At 43.2% G+C, this 19,369-nt stretch overlaps 1 protein-coding gene across 1 annotated transcript in view; it reads right to left on the bottom strand.

Annotated features, from left to right (window-relative positions):
* The window catches only part of unc13c (unc-13 homolog C (C. elegans)), a 103,619-nt gene extending 92,179 nt beyond the window's left edge, over window positions 1-11,440 (bottom strand). The window contains exons 1-4 of the mRNA XM_078284168.1: window positions 7,814-11,440; window positions 7,321-7,723; window positions 1,073-1,095; window positions 283-329 (exon numbers count right to left, since the gene is read on the bottom strand). Coding sequence (XP_078140294.1) covers window positions 283-329; window positions 1,073-1,095; window positions 7,321-7,723; window positions 7,814-11,440 — 4,100 coding nt within the window. The remainder of the gene's footprint in view (window positions 1-282; window positions 330-1,072; window positions 1,096-7,320; window positions 7,724-7,813) is intronic.
* Window positions 11,441-19,369: the final 7,929 nt, after the last annotated feature.

The following is a 19,369-nucleotide window of genomic DNA, read 5'->3' as shown; positions in this document are numbered from 1 at the left end:
ACTTATTGTATATATTGTATATATACTATATATATTTTTCAGGAATCTCTTCTTTCTTCTTCTTTGTATCTGATATTTGATATTTAAATTCTATTTGCAAAGCTTGATTGCTGCTTGTCTGTCTGTCTAAATGCTTGTATATTGCACTGCACCAACTTCACCAAGTCAAATTCCTAGTATGTGAAAATGTACCTGGCGAAATGAAATCTGATTCTGATTCTGATTCTGATTCTAATACAAAACATCACTGTTGCACAGATCAAGAAGCGAGGCACCACTCACCCTCCAGACTGCAGGCCGAGCACTTTGGGATCCAGGACATTGCGAGTCTGCAGCGAGAATAGAGAAGCGCAATGTTAAGATACAGCCCAACACAACCACAGCATATGACCGCTTTAAGTGCACACAACTAAGGGGAAGGCAGCACACAACAGCCACAGAACTTGGGAAGATACAGTAAATGTGGAGGTCAGTTTAGGACACAAGTGAGGTAAAGTATAAATGGGAGGAGAAGAGGAGTACAACACAGGGAGAAGGGAGGGAAGCACCACAGGCAAGAGACCGAATTATTCCACGTCGTTGTAATTTGCGGGCTCAAGACTGAGAGTTTTGCCGCTCATGCCGCTTCAGGCCAGATTTGCCTGTTTTATAACGCTCCCTCCCCACTGAGGAGGGAGCGTTTGAAACACAAGAGAGGAAGAAAAAGATAAACAGCACAACGTGACAGCAAGATGGCTAAAATGTGCATGCAGCATTCTCTAATGCTTGGCTGGAACTTACATACACATACACACATATTGCTTAACATTTATCTACAAGTAAACAAATACACACTCACTCACACATACACTCACACATGGGTAGATGTATTATTTCACATCCATTTACATCTATATATATAAACACACACACACACACACACACACACACACACACACACACACAAACACAACCACACAGACACACCTAGAAACACACATGCACACACAAACACATGCACAGATGTACACATGAATGGAAACAGGGAAATCACAAGGGTCTAGGTGGTAAATGTTTAACAATGACTTAAAACCTGAGTGTCCAAAGCACTGCTATCTGAAAAGAGAAGAAGAGGACAGGAGGGCAGAGAGTTAGAAAGGAGCTGCTCACTAAAAGATAGGTAAACACTTAGTTAGGACACTAATCTAGTTGTACAGTGTGATGACACAACTCTCTTTTGCCAAACAAGTTTATGCAGAAATGGAGACAGAGTCAACATGCGCCTCAGGGATAAGGGCTATGAATAGAGACACATACAGTAGAAACACAGTGTAAGCATTGTCACACAGCCTCAGATCCTCAGTTAGAATGTGAAGATCATTCATGTAGTACATGGGACGTTTTAAATCAATATAGCACAAATAGTAAACAGTGCCTTTGATCAATAACATTGTATGACTTAACACCCATAGCCATGGTTACATGGGATATTAGGTAAACATAAGCGGTTGGTATCATATTGCCATTTCAGAGACAAACTGTGAGAGGGCAAGCCCTTTAAATAACCATGAAATGCACAGGCGTAATTACCCTGCTATTGATCCATGGGTGATAAATGTCAGCATAATCACGATCAAATGTGCTTCACACAGAAAACAGCTGTTCAGAGATCAAATGTCTGCTCTGCACAGAAAGACGTGATACACTGTTTGTTGTTGACAGGTACAGTAACTACGGTACTAACACTGGGTAAGACATTGTTGGTGACCTGCAGAAAGCATCTATCTACAGTTTTGCCAGTTTTAATTTGCTTTTTGTTGTTTTACTTAAAAGTTGATGTTGTCTCCTGCATGTGAAAAAATACATCATTAAAATATTTAATTATAACCATCAAAATAGTTAATGACCCTGGGCCTAAGCATTTATTGATAACATAATGTAATTTGGTGGATGTTTTTATCCAAAGTGCCTTACAGTACCATGAGCGCCTCTCTTTTCACCATGAGTGGTTGCCGGTTATATTGCTAAATTGTAAAATGTCAAAAAAAATTGCATGGTAGTCAAGAGGTAAACCAGCCAGTTTGTCTCAATTCTTGAAAAGTTGGAATTTTTGGAGAAATGTCTTTTCTGGCACTACAGTGACGCCATGTTGCCACTGCATGAGGAAACCCCAGACTTTGCACACACCACAGAGCAACAATTCAAAGAGAAGCTGAGCTGTATGTGGGTACCATGGACAGCGACCAGCTAAGCCACTTACAGCACAGCTACACAGGATAGAGCCATCTTCACTAGCAGCAAGCCTGCAGCTACACTAGCTAAGGCCAGGCCACAAAGATAGGCTAGGGCACTGATATAAAGGTCATTTCGGAGGGGCCTTAAATCTGTGTAATAAAAATGTAATCGATTGGTGGAGGAAACTTGGCTGTGCTGTGGGTAATGTGTTGAGATAGCAATACTAGCGGTAAATCCTGCACTTCAGTGGCGACACACATGGTCACACAGCACATCGACCGGAGCTCACTGGAGCAGCAAAGCCTGCACATGGCTGATAGTATGGCCAGGTACCGACCTCAGCTCCAACACACACACACTCAAACACACATATGCATAGACACACATACACACTCATGTGCACACATTTATACATACATACACAAACAAGGACACATGTACGGGACCGCTGGCACACATACACACATGAGTGAGTGTGAGACTGTGTAAGTGTGTGTGTGTACACACTTACACAGTCTCACACTCACTCACACTCACAAGGAGGCGAGTCCTCAATATCAGTATAAAAATCATTACAATTTCAAGAGACAAGGAAATCAGTCATGACTGGCTTGAATTCACAGAAGTGAAGGGTTATAAACATAAAAAAACGGAATCTAACACTTAAATAACATTGTTGGCCTTCATTAAAAAAAAAAAAGTATGCCATGAGCACAGTTGTGTGCTGAGGGTGTATGTGGGAGTATGGTGGAGTATTAGCATGTCCTTGCCATGAACATGACAATAAAAGAGTTGTTTGCGCTGGAAAGACAATCATAAAAAGGTAATTATAAAGGTTTTGTGATATAAGAAATGTATTCAGCTTATTGATTCGGTGACAACAATATACAGTATATGCCACCTATTTGGAAGAAAATTAGATTGTAAACAAATCAGGCCATGCCTTGGGAAAACTCCTTAGTAAAGATAAAGATACAGTGTAGTTTTCTTTATTTATTTTCAAACAACAGGTAGGTGGATAGTTCCAAGAAGCACATGCTCCTGAAATGAAACATTTACTAAAACAGACAAAAAATACTGTAGGAGCGGGAACCTGTGAAAGCAATTCAAAATGTCCATGCTTACTTTGAAGTTTAAGTTACACATGGGCTCCTTTTTCAATTTAATTGGTAAATTTAGTTTTAGCAGTATGGGCTACAAAGATTGCAGCGGACCCCTGCCCGTCCTATGCTGACTCAAACAATACCACAAAACAGTTACAATACCACATAGGACATAGGACTACTTCCCGCCACAGAGGGCAGCACATACTGTTCCAGTCAACTACATCTGCAATACTAGCACTCCCTGTTCTCCCTAGCTCCTATTTTCTCAACTGTGACTAAACGATTGTGGCTGTGGCAGGCTGATGTCAAAGGGTTTATTTTGTTCAATTTCAACACAAAAAAGGAATCCCTGTAGGCATGAACCAGGAATAGAGCATTGGGGGCTCATCTCCACAAAACCAATCAGGAAATACTGTGATATGACATGGTGTAATCTAATCGACCATAATCTAATCAAAGCCAAATATTTGTGTTTGTACTGATATAGGCTAGATTATTGTTTGATGTAGATGTAGATGTCTGAGATTATTGTCTTGCAATTTTAGCGGAAAAAATACACTGATGATAATAATGTCATGACGAACAACATAAACAAAACTTTCTACATTTGATGTGCTTTGTGAGAGAGTTGTTCAAGTCAATATCACCTGCATATCTAAACATTTTTTGCTAACTCCACCATCACGGTGTTCTAACTGTCCAATCATTAAGAACTCATTTCTCATCTTTCTTCTTGTGTGTGAAAGGCAGAGGTAACAGAGTAAACTATGTTGTGATTTCACTGGAGAGCAAAATAATGGATAATATGTTACCAAGTAACAGTTAAGGTTGCTAATAGAGTGCTAAGGATGACTGCTAAAGCTGTGACTAATGCCTCCAAGTTTTTTATTATTTTTTTGCAAAGGGACGCATTCATATTTATCCCACATTCAGCTGTCTAAGTCATAGGAATAACATATGCAAATTCTGTTTGGGGGTGGCCTTTCCCTTTAACAGGCCTAATGGTATCTGACGTTCTCTGATAGAAAGCACTTAAGCACGCTACATTATGTAAGAGCTTTGCCAAGGAACACAAAAGGCATATGTGAGGTCTCCATCCATGCCAGTGGCTGACAGGCAGGCTGTTGACAGAGATCTGTCTTCATCCGAGGGAAAGTATCCGCAGAGAAACAAAAGATGTATTGAAAAAACTGGACAGGAGACGGCGGGCAGAGATATTTCCTGCTTTTACAGATGTATTGTAAACAGGAGTCATTGCTCCTCCCAGCTGTGAGCGTAAATTGGGGAGTAGAGGCTTTCCCTATTTCCAAAGGCAGTCAGCTGACAGCAGTGATATTGGAGCAGTGAGTGCTTAGAGTGGGACTGTATCACCTAAAAACAACAGAGGCTCCTCATTCTCCTTATCTGCATTTTTCATATCCACACTTCCTCTAGATATGGCGCACTAAGCATGAAGAGGGTCTGCCTCCTCGGCTCCCCTAGGAGCAAGCAGCAACTTCACTAGCAGCAGACCTCTATAAATATTCCAAGCAAGGCTGACCTGGTTACAGAATGCCCTTGGGAGTGTGAATTAGCATCTGAATACAGACACTGCTGTAGCCGAGTGAAGACAGGCCTGGCAGGAGTGGCAGTACTGCTGAGACTCCCTTCACAGCTCCCAAACAGCCCAGCCAGCACGCTTCAGAGCACGAGCACGGAGAACACACATCAGCTAAGAGAACGAGAGAGAGGAAGGCAAAGACAGAGAGCGAGAGAAAGAAAGTGTGTGTGTGTGTGTGAGAGTGAGAGAGAGAGAGAGAGAGAGAGAGAGAAAGAGAAAAAGAAAGAGACAGAGAGAGAGAACTCCACTCTTAACTATCTATCCTAAAAGGGGGCCCAAAGACCTGCTGCACTGTCATCTACACAGTGAGGGCAGGGAGCACTGCTCCAGCACCCTGGCTTTATCTAGGCTGACAGCTATAAATGTACCAAAATAACACCCAGGGCTAGTATATGTATCTTAGAAAAGGATCTCTGCTCATCTGAGAGCAGTCTACAACGTAAGTCATGCTGAATTTTATATCAGTGTTCCCCGTACTACTGTCCAAGCAGGGTGGTCCTGCCTACAGTGAGACAAACCCCACCTAAAAGAACGGCCATCCATCTAGTGAAATATTGCATGTATTGTCACTGTGTTGAGATGGATGAGTTGGCACATGCTTTATTAATCCTGGAGGGATACTAAGGTGTCATACCTATTAAAGAAGCTGTACTGTCACCTTCTATTCCTAATGTGTGTACTGGCAGCTTAAATCTAAGAGGCTTTGCTCATCAAGAAAAATAAAAGGGAAGCGCTGGTTCATATGGTCATGTGACCTGATATTCATCTTAGATCATTAGAAACATAGGTCCAGACCAAAACTAAGGCCACTTATTAGAGGTTTCAGAATGACATGTCCAAAATAATTTAGAAACTAATGTATGGTGTACAGTGTACTCGTCTCTATATCTTGTCTTATAATGTTTTATGTCAACTTGCATTTTGTTGGTTTTAATATGTGGCAGGCATGGGCTGGAACATATCAGACAGCACAGAGAAAGAATACTGTAGCTCAAAGTCCTGAAATTTGTTCTCTGCAGGATGGTGTATGTGGCCACTGGACAGTTTGTGCACATATCCATCACACACTCGTCATAGCCTTCAGTTGTAGCCTGTATTCTCTGTACTACAGCACAGAAGCTCACAGTTGCTGCTCCACATGTAGGTCAAGAGCCTTTTCATTTTAAGTAAGAGTGGAAATTCCCTGGGCCCTGCCACTGCTCATATGGAAAAATGTTTTGGGTTTTTTTCATTCCAATTGAAAGACTTTCATTTTTGCTTCAATTAATCAATCCTAACCACTTATACAATCCTGTTTTTCTTAAACCATATCTCTGTCTGAGTAAGCCTCAACATATCAGCTCCAGTCTGTTTGTTATGATTTTTTAAGGCAACCACTGCAAAGAAACGAAAGAAATATGCCGTTTTAAAAACGGTTACTCAAATTAGAGTAATGGCACAATATTCTGCTAATTGAATTTAAAAAAATGGCCAAAGGGCAAACATCGCAAACATACACCAATGCAAGGTGGTATGTGGCTATGTAAAGAATCGTATTGTTCACAGTTGCTTTTACTGTCCGCGGCCCCAATGATCCTTAATAACAGACTGAAGTCTGTTATACTGTATATGCTTCAGGGACTAGGATTGCTGTAGCATTTTAGGTCTATTAAATTTCAATGAGACATGACAAATCCCGAGAAAACATGCCTGACAAATCTATCTCCAAATCCTTAATTCACTCTAAGAGAATCTAGCAATGCACCATGGGGATACAAAGTCTAACACCAAACTTAACCTTGGCATCCACCTTCAGAGAAAGTCCTCTCTTCACTTTGTCATTCCACTCAAAATCAATTACCAATTCCAAGAGATGTAAGGGGCAAATCAAGCTTCCTAAGTCAATTCAAGTCCCACAAATCCTCCATGCCGGTGGAACAAAGTCTGAGGTTCCCATAAATCCCAGGATGTTATACCACCAAAGTTCCAAGTCTTAAACTTGTCTCCACCACAGCATTGAAAGATAAACCAATGAAACCTGAACTGGTGTGAGTTCCTATATTTTTGGATTTTTATGAGCAAAATGTTGAAAAACATGAAGAACTTTCTGTTATCATAACTGTTAATATCATATAACTGTTAATATCAATTGTGAGTAATAGCAAAACACTAACATTCAGATTTTTACTAACATTTTTATTTTGATTGCAGGCTAACACTGTAGCAGCATTTAGGACTTACTATTATTACATAATTGAAGTTTTAAAAAAATTCCAGGTGCTTCTTTCTCAGATTTCTGATGGTTGAGTAATAGTATATAAATGCACTATGTTATGGCCGTGTGATGCATATGTAAGAGCATGTAATCACTACAATATCAAAATGACACTTTGACAGATAATAAGGAGTAAAGAGTCATACCCCCTGCCAGGATCTGCTGCTCCAGCTCAGCCATCTGTTTCCTGTAGGCCCTCAGTGCTGCTTCCTTGAACGTCGGACGAACACGCTTCTTGGGTGGGGCCTCTGCAGGCTTCTCCTCTGGAACATTTTTGTTTTCATCCTCCTGCTGTTGTTTTTGAGACACTTCAGAGGCTTCCTCCATTATCTCCTCTATCTCCTCTAACTCCTCATCCCCCTCTTCCATCTCCTCTGTCACATCATTGTCCTCTGTCTCATCCGGTTCTTCTACGTCCACGTATTCCACCATGGCGTCATATTCAGCTGTGTCCTCAGTCAGTTGGGTTTCATAGTCCTCGCTATACTCTTCATCATATTGCTCATCCAAACTGCAATCATACTCCAGAACACACGCCTCTTTGCTTGCCTCATAGTCCTCTAAGGCTTCAAAATCTTGAGAGGCCTCAAAATCCTGAGAGGCATCATTGTCTTGAGAGGCCTCAATGTCATCAGACACAACATAGTCCTGAGAAGTCTCATACTCCTGCACAGGCTCATCTGTTTCCTCTGCCTCGTTGGCATTAGTTCTGTTCTCCAGGTTAGCTAGCACCTGCTCCATCACCTCAACATAGTGAGTCTCATTGTCCACTGGCTGTTCCCCAACTTCTGCTGCTGCTGCTGCTGCATTTGGTTTCTCTTCCTCAGCCTTGTAGTAGAACGGCTCTGTGTAGACATCTGAGTCTATGGTAGTACTGGAGTCGTTGGCAGTGGACGTAGACAGGGTGCGGAAGCGGCCCATAAATGAGGAAGAGGAGTTGGCGGGCTCCTCAGTGGGAGCAGGGGTCTGAGAGCCAGACTTCCAGACAACCTCCAGGGCCGACTTGGCCCTTTGCAGTGTAGAGCCAAAGCCAAAGCCAAAGGACTTCTCACTGAGATCTATGCTGAGCCTACTGCTCCAGGACTTGGGCACCTCCTCAACCTTCTCTGATCGAATCTCACTCTGACTGCGGTACATGGTCGCAGACTTAGGTTGAGTCTGGTGAAAGCTATGATTGACATCCAGTTCAGGGAATGTTTCCTTCGGAGCTACTTTAGGGGCTTCCTTAGGGGCCCCTTTAGGCGCTTCCTTGGGGGCCACTTTAGGAGCCTCCTTGGGGGGCACTTTAGGAATCTCCTTAGAGGCTACCTTTGGGGCTTCTTTAGGTGCAACTTTAGGAGCTTCTTTAGGGGTCACTTTAGGGGCCTCCTTAGATGCTACTTTAGGAACCTCCTTAGGGCCCTCTTTTGGGGTCAGTTTTGCAGCTTCTTTGGTAACCTCTTTAGCAGCAACTTTTGGACCCTCTTTAGGAGTAACTTGTGGGGGCTCTTTAGCAATGACTTTAGGGGATTCTTTAGGGGATTCTTTAGGGGACTCTTTAGGAGACTCTTTAGGGGTTGCAACAGGGCTCACTATTGGTGTTATTTTAGGACTCTCTTTAGGTGATTCTTTAGGACTTTCTTTAGGAGTCAATAATGGGCTATCTTTTGGGGTCACTTTAGCAGTGACTTTAGTGGCCTCTTTAGAAGTGACTTTAGTGACCTCTTTAGAAGTGACTTTAGTGGCCTCTTTAGAAGTGACTTTAGATGTCACTTTAGTCACTTCTTTAGGGGGAGGCTTAGTAGCCTCTTTGGGTGTGAGTTTAGGACCCTCTTTAGGGACACCTTGAGGAGATTCTTTAGCTGTTGGTTTAGGAAGGTCCTTAGATGACTCTTTAGGAGCTGCTTTAGAGGCCACTTTAGGTGAAACCTTAGCAGATACTTTAGGGCCTTCCTTAGATGATATTTTAGAGTTTTCATCTTTAGGAGCCAATTTGGTCGCCGTTTTATGTGTCACTTTAGAAGAAGCTTTAGAGGCATCTTTAGATGCCACTTTAGCGCTTTCTTTAGTGATCGCTTTACATCCCTCTTTAGACTGGCGAACAGATGTTTTCATGGCAGACTCTCTTTCTGTGATAGGAGGAATGATGTGAGTGGTTATAGGTGGCAGGGCGGAATCTCTGTCAAGCATCATAAAATCTTCATCCCCTTCAAATTGTAAATCAACCTCCTGGCATTTAGTGATGTTCTCTGGGAAACCAGGGATGGTTGATGGGTCAAAGGGGCTGCTGACTTCTATGGAGGCTTCCAGGCCAGAGTCAGCACCTTGCTCCAGATGATGCCAGTCTTTCCAGGGTGAGAGGTCACCCTGCAGAGAGACCTGGGAGCCACTGTAGTGGCTTCTGTCCCCTGACATGCATACAAGTCCATTGCTCACCCCACTGTCAATAGTTTCTGTGGTCTCAACCTCATTGTGTTCCGCATAGGGTTGATTCTCCTGGCTGAGTGGGTGGCTTGGGCTAGCATACCAGGAGGAGGCCATGTCCTCTTGTTTCCTCTGCCACAGTTCCTGATCTGAGGAGGACAGCAGGGAGCAGCCATTAGCCCGTGTAAAGTACTGACTCTCTGAGAAGTCTTCAGAGTATGACTGGCAGAGTTTTGAGCAGTCAGACTCAGAGCGGCTGAGTTTAGGAGTGGAGTAGTCACTCTGGGAAAGCCAGCCAGGGGTCAAATCAGAGTAGTATGCCTTTGCATGCTTGTCTGGGTCATCATAAGAGTCATCAGCATAGTGCACTGAGCCCGAGTACCCTGCTTCATCTCCTGACCGGCTATGGTCATGGGACCTCCTCTTCTCTGATTTGCTCTTGTGAACAGGCTTTGAAATCACCATTGCATATTTATTTCTGCTCAATTCATCTAACTCTTTATCACTGTCCATTGAGTCCCAGTCATCACTCTCCACTACTTTATCCTTTCCTGAGACCTTTATATCCATGCTTTCATAGGTTTGTGAGGAAGACATTGCTTTGTCTTTTCTCTCCTTTCCATCATGGGTTAAGCTATCAGTAGAGACTGTAATACCTGTCCCTTTAAGTTTATAACATTTTTTCAAGACTAAATCCCTATCTTGAGGTGTTGCAAAAATAACAATAATAGGGCGGGGTTTTGCATTGGAACATTCTCTTTGTTGCCCTAACCTATGAGCTAGCTCAATTTTAATTGATTTATGGGCATCAATAAATCCCATTTTGTCTTTCATTATTTTATATATAACACTCTCCGTTTTCTCTGACCTTTCCTCAGGAACATTGATGAACCTCAGTGTTGAATTATTGGCCTGGTGGCTAATCTGTTTTATGTAGTCATGGATATCACGTGTTTCCCTTCTGGACTGGACAAATCCTGAGCGAAGCTGCTCAATCTCGCTCTGAACTACTTCCACACTGCTGGAGATTTCATCAATAGAGCTCTTTAGGGCATTTACATGGCCACGCAGCTCAGACAGCTCTGTCTCTATCTGGCTGATCCCCTGAAGCTCCTTAAAGATCATCTCCATGACATCCTGGGTCTGGCTGATACACCCCGTGGAGGAGGAGCCAGGCTCCAGGGTGGAGCTCTTCTGCTGCCGGCCGGCGCGATCCAGGGACTTGCTCCGGATGCCCAGGGTCTTCCTCCAGTTGCTCACCTCGGAGTCTGAGGAGACACATTCCTGACTCTTCTTCCATTTCCTTAGCTTGCGTAGGGCGCCCAGCCGGAGTGTGTGTAGACTGGAGCGTTCCACCCGCTCACCCTCTGAACTACCATCAGAGGGAGCCAAACTGATGAGGCTCTTCCTGTTCCGTCTTACTGGCATAGTGTGTGATTTATGTTCATCCAGTCTGCGGACAGGTTTGGTCTCACTCAAGGAGTCAGAGTAGCTGCTATCAATTGAAAGAACCTCTGGAAAGATACTTTCATTATTATTCAAAAGAAGCGAGTTTTTGGGGAGTCCGTTTGCTATGGCTACACGATAACTGAATGTGGGTGAAAGGGATGAGCAGTCGTTCTTGCCGTCGTCTTCTTCAAGCGATATGTTACGTGCCGAAGAGCATTTGGAGATCTTTTTAACTGTAGTCTTCAGCGTGGTAGATAAAGTTAGATTGTGTGCTTGCAAATCAGTGGTCAATTTGGGCTCTTTATTTTCGCTTCTCTCTTTCTTCTTTATGGGGTTCGCCAATTTCTTTGTAAACATTCCTTTGCAAATCTTTTCAATGTAGGATGATATGGTCTTGATTAGGGCAGAAACCATGGAGGGCAATCCTGTAGAGTGTTTTATTTCATGCAGTGAAGGAGAAGTTGGCTGAGAACACAGCGTTGGTGAGCCAGGCACAATCAACCTGTGCTTGACAGTGGAAGCCCAGCTCGGAATCACTAAAACCACAGTTTGAGTGGAGACTCACAAATACTTTTAAATCCAGTGGCCCTCTTCAAGACAAGGCGCATCTCTGTGAAAGAAAAAAAAAAGAGAGAATAGTTACTTTACAATTTGGTTGAAGATGTTTGGCTCGCACTCACTGTTAAACACAAAGCACAACAATTAGGGCATGCACTATATTGAAAGTCATTAATTTGCCATCAGTGAGGTGAAAAAGTAGTTAATCTACCCATTAAAACTTAAACACACATTGTGTCTGCAGTCTCACAGTGAGCAATCCAAAAGGCTATTGTATATAACTATGCAAAGATTCATACGATTCAAAGAACAATTATTTTGTTTTATTCAATTAACACTTATTCCCAGGCATTACAAATCCCACAGAGCATCCTAGTCACCCATTACCAGAAAATCACTTTTGCTGTACACCTTTGGTGCTGAGAGAGAAAGAACTACTGTGTGTGTGTGTGTGTGTGTGTGTGTGTGTGTGTGTGTGTGCGCGAGTGCACATGCATGTGCTTGTGTGTGCTTATGTGTCAGTCAGGCTCAGTAGAGCCATTGGCCGCATTGATGTACCTAGTTTCTACAGCAGGAGATGGCCAATTATTCTAATCGCTTCAGTACTCCAACGCTCTGTTAGACAGAGTCCCCGTGGAACACAGGAGTGCCTTAGTGTAAATACCAAACTAAACCCTGATCATGCTTCAGCAGTGTGTTAATGATAACCAAATAGCTAGCTTGGATTTGCACGTCAAATTTCAGGCATCAAAATGATATAATACAATAGGTCTCTGGGCTGTGATGAATAATGCTGAAGCTAAATAACCTGGATGATATTTGGTTTATACTCAGGGTGCACATACTCAAACTTTTTGTAAATTGTCCATTTATCGATCATGATAATGATGACAGTGACGCTTTATTTAGATGATTAAGTTACTGACATACAGTATATTGTAACCCATTTGATTTCCCAGTCACCGATAACTCGAATGGTTCAGTGCCTGTGCTGAATCGTCAGTGATGTGTCTACTGTATGTTTAGGACAGACTATACAGCCATGCAGAGGACACGATGGCTGGCTGAGGAGCATAGAACAGAGGCCAGAGACCTCCTGAGTCATAGTGCATAGTGTTGAACCTTGAACAGCTTGGACTGGCTGTGGGAGGTGTGTATTTGCTATAGAGTGGAACTGGCCAACTGAGTGGAAAGAGGGATGTTTGTTGTGCAGAGGATCTGACAGCTGCTCCACATTAGTTCTGGGGTTTAGAGCCCGATGCATCCACAGTCTCATGACCACAGAGACATGCTCACTTCAAATGAGCTGTGAAACATAGCGTCACAGTTAGCTTTTACTGCTGGGCTCTGAAGAAGGACCAGGCATTAGCAAATAGAGCTTAAGGCTAGGTTGCCAGCATGGATGTGCCGCCTCTGCCAGTACTGTATGATGGAATGAATCCAGGGGCTCGACTATTTGTTAGCTTCATGGGATAAGGTTTGAGCCAGGCCTGGGGCTAGAATGTTTGTACAAGGCAAACATACTGTATATAGTATACGTAATATTGAAAGGTCTTGTGTGATTTTAACTTTTTAATTTTAAGAAACTTAATTTGGGTGAACCATTGGGTGAGCAGCAGCTAATATGCCTTATAGAAAGGATAAGGATCTAAGCCATCTGTCACTTTTAGACAGATGGAGTAGGTCCACTTGGTGCATAAAGTGCTTTGACCGTTTCTGTCATACTATCATCTGTCAATTACGGACTATTTGAAAATTCTGTCATAAAATTGTCCTAGTTAAGTAAAACATCAAAATTTGCCATTATAGAATTGAAACGGCGATTGGATGAGCTGTAGAGGGACTATATTTTATGGTATGAGGCGGTTCGTGACTCAGCCCTATCGTAAACTGGCATAAAGCCAGACCTCAAGGGCAGTCTTTTGAACTGATGGTTCACGACCCAAAAGTGTCCCCCATAAAAAAAATCACACCAGATATTGTTTAAAAAATGCCCAAGACTGCGTCAACTGATTTCAACACATTTCCAAGACTCTCATGAATTCAAAAAGTGCATCTCTTTGGAAACCTATCTTGAATTTGTGTCTATCAACTTTTCACTCAGATGGATGGGTCTTTTAGTATTGACCAAATCCTCATTCCCTTGCCTACTTATTTGAGTTGAAAATCAATGTTTTATTTCCAGCCTCAGCTCTTTGTGAACATTTGTGCCTGAATCATTTATTTTTAACCATTACTCATATATACTCGTCAGCAATGCCCTGCTTCACATTTATACTGTACATTTATATATAAACTGTACATTTATATATAATGTATAATGTGGGAGGTGCGCAGTACAGCAACAGCCTACTTCTGTTGTCCAATGAGCAGTTAAGGGTTAAGTGTCTTGCTTTGCCCACCAGGATTTTCCTGGCCAGTCCAGGGATTCCAATCAGTACCCAGTCACAAATTCACCTCTCTAACCTTTAGACTACCTCCACTCCATCGGTGTACCCCTTAGAAACCTCACCTCCCTGTGTGAACAGCAGGTGTGAAGGAATGCCAATTATATCCTGCTATGATAACACTCATGATTTCCATCACTTTCTTTTTCAAAACAGCCCTTGCTTTCACAAAGGCTTCCCAAACTGACACAAAGCTACATGTCCTTGAGATTATCCACACACTGTAATTAACAAATAAAGTGTGAACTTTTCATTGCTTTATATTTGGTTATTATTCTTTTTCCCATTTCAATATCTGTTTGTGTTATATATCTTTGTCAATTGCATGGTGCGCACTCAGCGAATAAAAATCCTTCCTAGGTGAGAAAATCAGTTGAATTTGACTGAATTGCATTTTTTTGCCTCTTCTTGTCTACACTTCTTGTTCTTTCTTGGCTTACTTTAATGGTTAGCCCCTGGCAATGTCTCAGCCAAAAACAATACAACTCAGGGATTCTTCCAGGACCTTAAAGAAATTATCTGTCATTTTCATATAAATAAATGTCAGTTTTGCAACTCTCTGTCAATAACTGATATAACACAATAGTAATTCAACATATACCAAGTTCATAAAATCTTTTACATTTGCTGTTCTAAACACCCAGTGTTGGGTAGGTCCTTCCTGTGAAAAATCCTCTGGCTCACAGGAAGTGATGCATTTTACATTTCCGGCAGCAACAACAGCGGTTTTTGGGGGAATCTTTAAAGACGTTACCACAATACATTTTAGAGGAGTATGCATTAATATCTTGCGGATGTTTACCTTGGTTATAAAACTTCTTTATTTTGCTGTTTATTACATGTGGTGCAACATCAGGTGAGGTCAAATTTAGGTCCTGTTGCAAACCTAGTTGAGAACTACTAACTTGGTGTCCATCCCAATAAATACCAAGGGCCAAAAAAAATGCAGGATCCTGACCACAGGACACGCTCTGAAAATGGGACCCCAGACAAACACTTGTCTGGGAGCCTGCAGGCAGCCAATCACTGAGCCAGCCAAGAAGCAGGTAGCCAATCACAATGCCCACCAACAGGCAGGAAGTCAGACGGAGCTAATCAGAGTCTCAGTGTGACTTTATGAACAAAAGCCAAAGTCGAGATGACTCACACAGCTATCATCACCCTATGAAAAGACAATCTAGTCTACTCTTTCTCTCATGTCTATTTTAAACACTTTTCACACACGCAAGCCACCTGAACAAACAGTAAACACACCTACTGAATAGTTTACTTTCCAAATGTGGTGACTGTCCCCAACAAGCCACAGGCCCCTCACTAATCACACTGTTAAACTGGCAAAACTAGCTCTCACGCATCAACGAATACATTATCATATTTATCATGCTAATTGTTACCTCTTACACTTTATACTGTATATACACATTTTTAGCAAGCATAATGCTACAGTGCAATATAAAGACACCATACGCAACTGCACCTAACACTACAGAGTGTAACTATACTTTTCATGAGTTCATGTCTTATTGTATCTGGTTATCTCAGAAATCTATACTCCCTGTTCTATATCTATATCATCTTGTATCTGTTAACTGCACAATCTGGGTTAAAATCTTTCAACATGTAAATGTACTTACATTTTATTCTGATTCTAAACACATGCACACATGCACATATAAACACACACACAGTGATATCTGAAAATAGATCCCGCGACAAGGAAAAAGGTCATGCTTAACATTTCACATACTATCAGTCATATAGCCTAGTATGCAGAAAGCAAAATTACAAATCATCTCATTAAATGACTGTCTCTACCATTATGATACAATTCTCCTTACGAATTACACCTAATGCTGGTTACTATTTTGACCAATTATCATAATGGATTACATTTGGCCTGCATTTGTTTCTCCACAGAACATGCATTTTTATTTTATTTTTTGCCACCACTGTACATGCTGCACTGAGCTATGAGCACAGCTGACCACATGCTGACAGCCTCTGGGATGAGCCACTGTATACTCTAGCAGCCACTGGAACATCACCTCTATGAAGTACTGCGCTGCTCTGTGGCTGCACTCTGCCTGGACAAGTCACACTAAAAGAGTGGTAGTGTTTAATGAGTGTTGATTACCAATTAGGGAGCTGCCTTTCCCTTTACAGAGTCTACATCCTGACATCTGCATGTTAAGGTTTGACAAATGAAGCATTCACCGTCTCCCAGAGCGAGAGTTGATATGCAAATGACTTGATAATGCCCACAAGGTATTTCCTGTATCGTCCCATTAGAGGGTAATGATGCAAGAATTAGGAGAAAAGGATGACAGATAACTAGATCACCTTATCCCACAGTCGTGTGTGTGTATCAAACTGATCACAGAATCTGCACCGACATGGCTCTCTAAGCAAAGCCAGTGGCAAAATGCCATGACTCAAACGCTACAGTTCATTCACAGCCAACGTTTCAGATCAATTGTACGACGACGAGCACATATAGAATGAGATTAAATGTCGGGTAATCCATCTCCACTATTGTTAATCCTCAGCACTGTATGTAGGCATAGTGTAAGCAGATTCAGTATGATGGAAACTAACACTACGTTCTATGGAGAGATAAGATGGACATTAGTTATTGTTTATATTATGGGATGACTTCATACATAATATACATAGGTATCTTATGCGAGTAGCATGCTCGCACACATCACATCATATTTTCTACCCTCTACCATTAAAGCAGCTCATTCCTGTCCTTAAATACAGTCCCTACATTAGGTAGCTATTATTGAGTTTATTATATCATATATGCCTCGGTACATAATATAATTGGGTTTCAGATATGAACAGCACATGTTCATACACGTCATGTCTTCCACAGCCCTCTTTATGACTTGTCTATATTGTTTTTTATCCCCGCTACCCTCTGGGTCTGCTCCTTCCAGCCATAACAATTACTGTCCATGTGCCTTTGAGCAAGGCATTAACCCCCTACTGCTCCAGTGGAGATGCTCTGTGGCCAGCAGTACAAGATTGCGGTTGTACTGACTGAGCTGCTCCCATGATGTCAGTATGTGCATGTATGTAACTCTCACTCACCCTGCAACTACTTCCCTAGGACATTGTTGCAACAGAATTTGTTCTTAAAGCAACTCACTTGGTCAAATAAGGGCTTTTCAAAAAGAGTTGCCTGTCCCTGCTGTAAAGGAAAACCTGGGCATTCCTGTGGCCCTGAGGTAGAGCCCCTCCCGTCTGTGAGTCAGACTACAGAAACCTCCGGTGGAGAGAGGGGGAGCACCTCAGCCACACCCACTCCCTACGCTGGAGGCACTGACGCCCCGGGGCCTGCATGGATGTCCAGGGACCTATTCCTCTCTATCCTAATGCATCTGATTAGCACAGAGCTCTAAAACAACCCATTTCTCACAGTAGTACAATCTCCGCTACTCCCCTCTAATGAAAATGAGTGTCAGTTGGAGGCATGCTAACCTATTTCTCACAATAGTACAATCTGCTATTTTCTCCTGATGAAAATGTAAGTATGCCAATTTGAGGTAATGATGTTGCAAGCAATTACGCTGCATGCTGTGATGTGCTGGTCCTGTTGTTATCATGCTGGCGTGACTTTGAGCACAATATTCAGGGTAAATCTTTGAAAATGCATGTATAGATGAAAGATGCTCATGTGTTACGTCATGTCTCCAGAGCACATGATTATGGATTATGGCTGTGAGTGTGGATTAGTGTTCATGGGGGTGTGTGCATGCGTGTGTTTGTGTGTGTGTGTGTGTGTGCAGCCGTGTGCGTGCACACACATGTGCGCCGTGCGCCTCTCCGCGCATGAATGCTTTTAAGCATGCATGTGTGTATGTTGCTTTCGGAGAAGAGAGCGGCAGCAGCGGGCTGCGTGTGCACACGAGTGGGGGTTGAGCGTGTGAGGGTGTGTGTATCGTCAGATCACCAATATTATCCACACGCCCATCCTCAGCTACAATCTGCCCTTCCGTCTCCTAGTCTGTGTATTTCCCAACACTGAAATATCTGACTGCCAACCATAGGAAACCAGCCAGCACCACAACAGCTTGTCTCCCCTAATGAATCAAAATATCACCGTCCCTTTGGCCGGCATGACAAGAACCAGCCTCTCCGCGCATTTGCCCAGTGTGAGACAACAGCATTGCTCACATGCGTTCACGTTGTAGGTTATGCAAAATAACATGGGGAAAGGTGAGAATGAGAGTAACGGCACATTTGTGTTATCGACACTGTTTGTACCATAGCTGGAATAAATAATAAGAAATAAGAAATCGACCGATGATCACATAGACTACGTAAATAACACTGATCACCAGTCGTTTTTTTCATATCATTCATCCCAGCTATATCGACAGATGATGCCATCAAACCGCATCATTCTCAAATAACGTTTGACTAATCCATAGACAGGGCCACGGAGGGAGGGGAGGGAAGCAACAAGAAGAAATAGGCTGAAGTCAAAGCACACAGCAAAGATCCCCCGTGCCATGCAAACACGCACCCAGCGCCCAAATGGACTGCGCCGCTGCACATACCTGGTCGTGTGAAATCCCTCGCAGGACGCCAATCGCAGTGAGCGAAGCGAGCCGTGTGGAGCCGATTCCCCGGTTACAGCGAATGGTCGGTGCGAGGAGAGCAGAGATGCTGGCTGGCTGGGAGGGGAGGGAGGGGAGCGCGGCTCGGTGCGCAGCTGCCTGCTAATACCAGAGCGCACAGCATCGCTCCGCGGCCGTCAGACACCACATCCCACAGCCCTGCCTCCCCGCAGACACACACACACACACCTCTCCTCCATGCCACATTCCTCCCTCCCTTCCTTCCTCCCTCGCTCCTCTGCTTTTCCCCCGTTCCCGTTTTGCTGAAGATGTGAACCGTAGGTGCTCTCTTTAAAAAAAAAAAAAAAAAAAAAAAAGAATATCCCGCTTTGCTCCACGGATGACACACACTCAGACACAGGCACACGCACACTCACTCACTCACACACCCCCTGCTTGCAGACAGTGTCACAGCACGGGGGTGTCTGGTCCAGAGCGGGCTGCAACGGGAGGTGATGGTGATGGAGAGGCAGACGGCGGTGCTGCTCCTGGCTGCCCGGACTGAAGCTCTGCTCCCTGGCTGGAGAATGTCTGTCCCTCCCCTGAAAGAGCTGGGAGTCTCTCTCTCTCTCGCGCGCTCTCTCTCTCTCTCTGCTCACTGAGCCGGGCTGAGAGAAATGAGCTCAGTCACACACACACGCACGCACATACATACACACACACACACACACACACACACACAACGAGACGCCTTGAGTGAGAGAGAGAGA

Source organism: Centroberyx gerrardi, chromosome 1, assembly GCF_048128805.1.
Source record: "Centroberyx gerrardi isolate f3 chromosome 1, fCenGer3.hap1.cur.20231027, whole genome shotgun sequence".
NCBI classification, from domain to species: domain Eukaryota; kingdom Metazoa; phylum Chordata; class Actinopteri; order Beryciformes; family Berycidae; genus Centroberyx; species Centroberyx gerrardi.
Note: the sequence above shows the minus strand (reverse complement) of the source record. Positions and strands in the feature narration are given on the sequence as shown.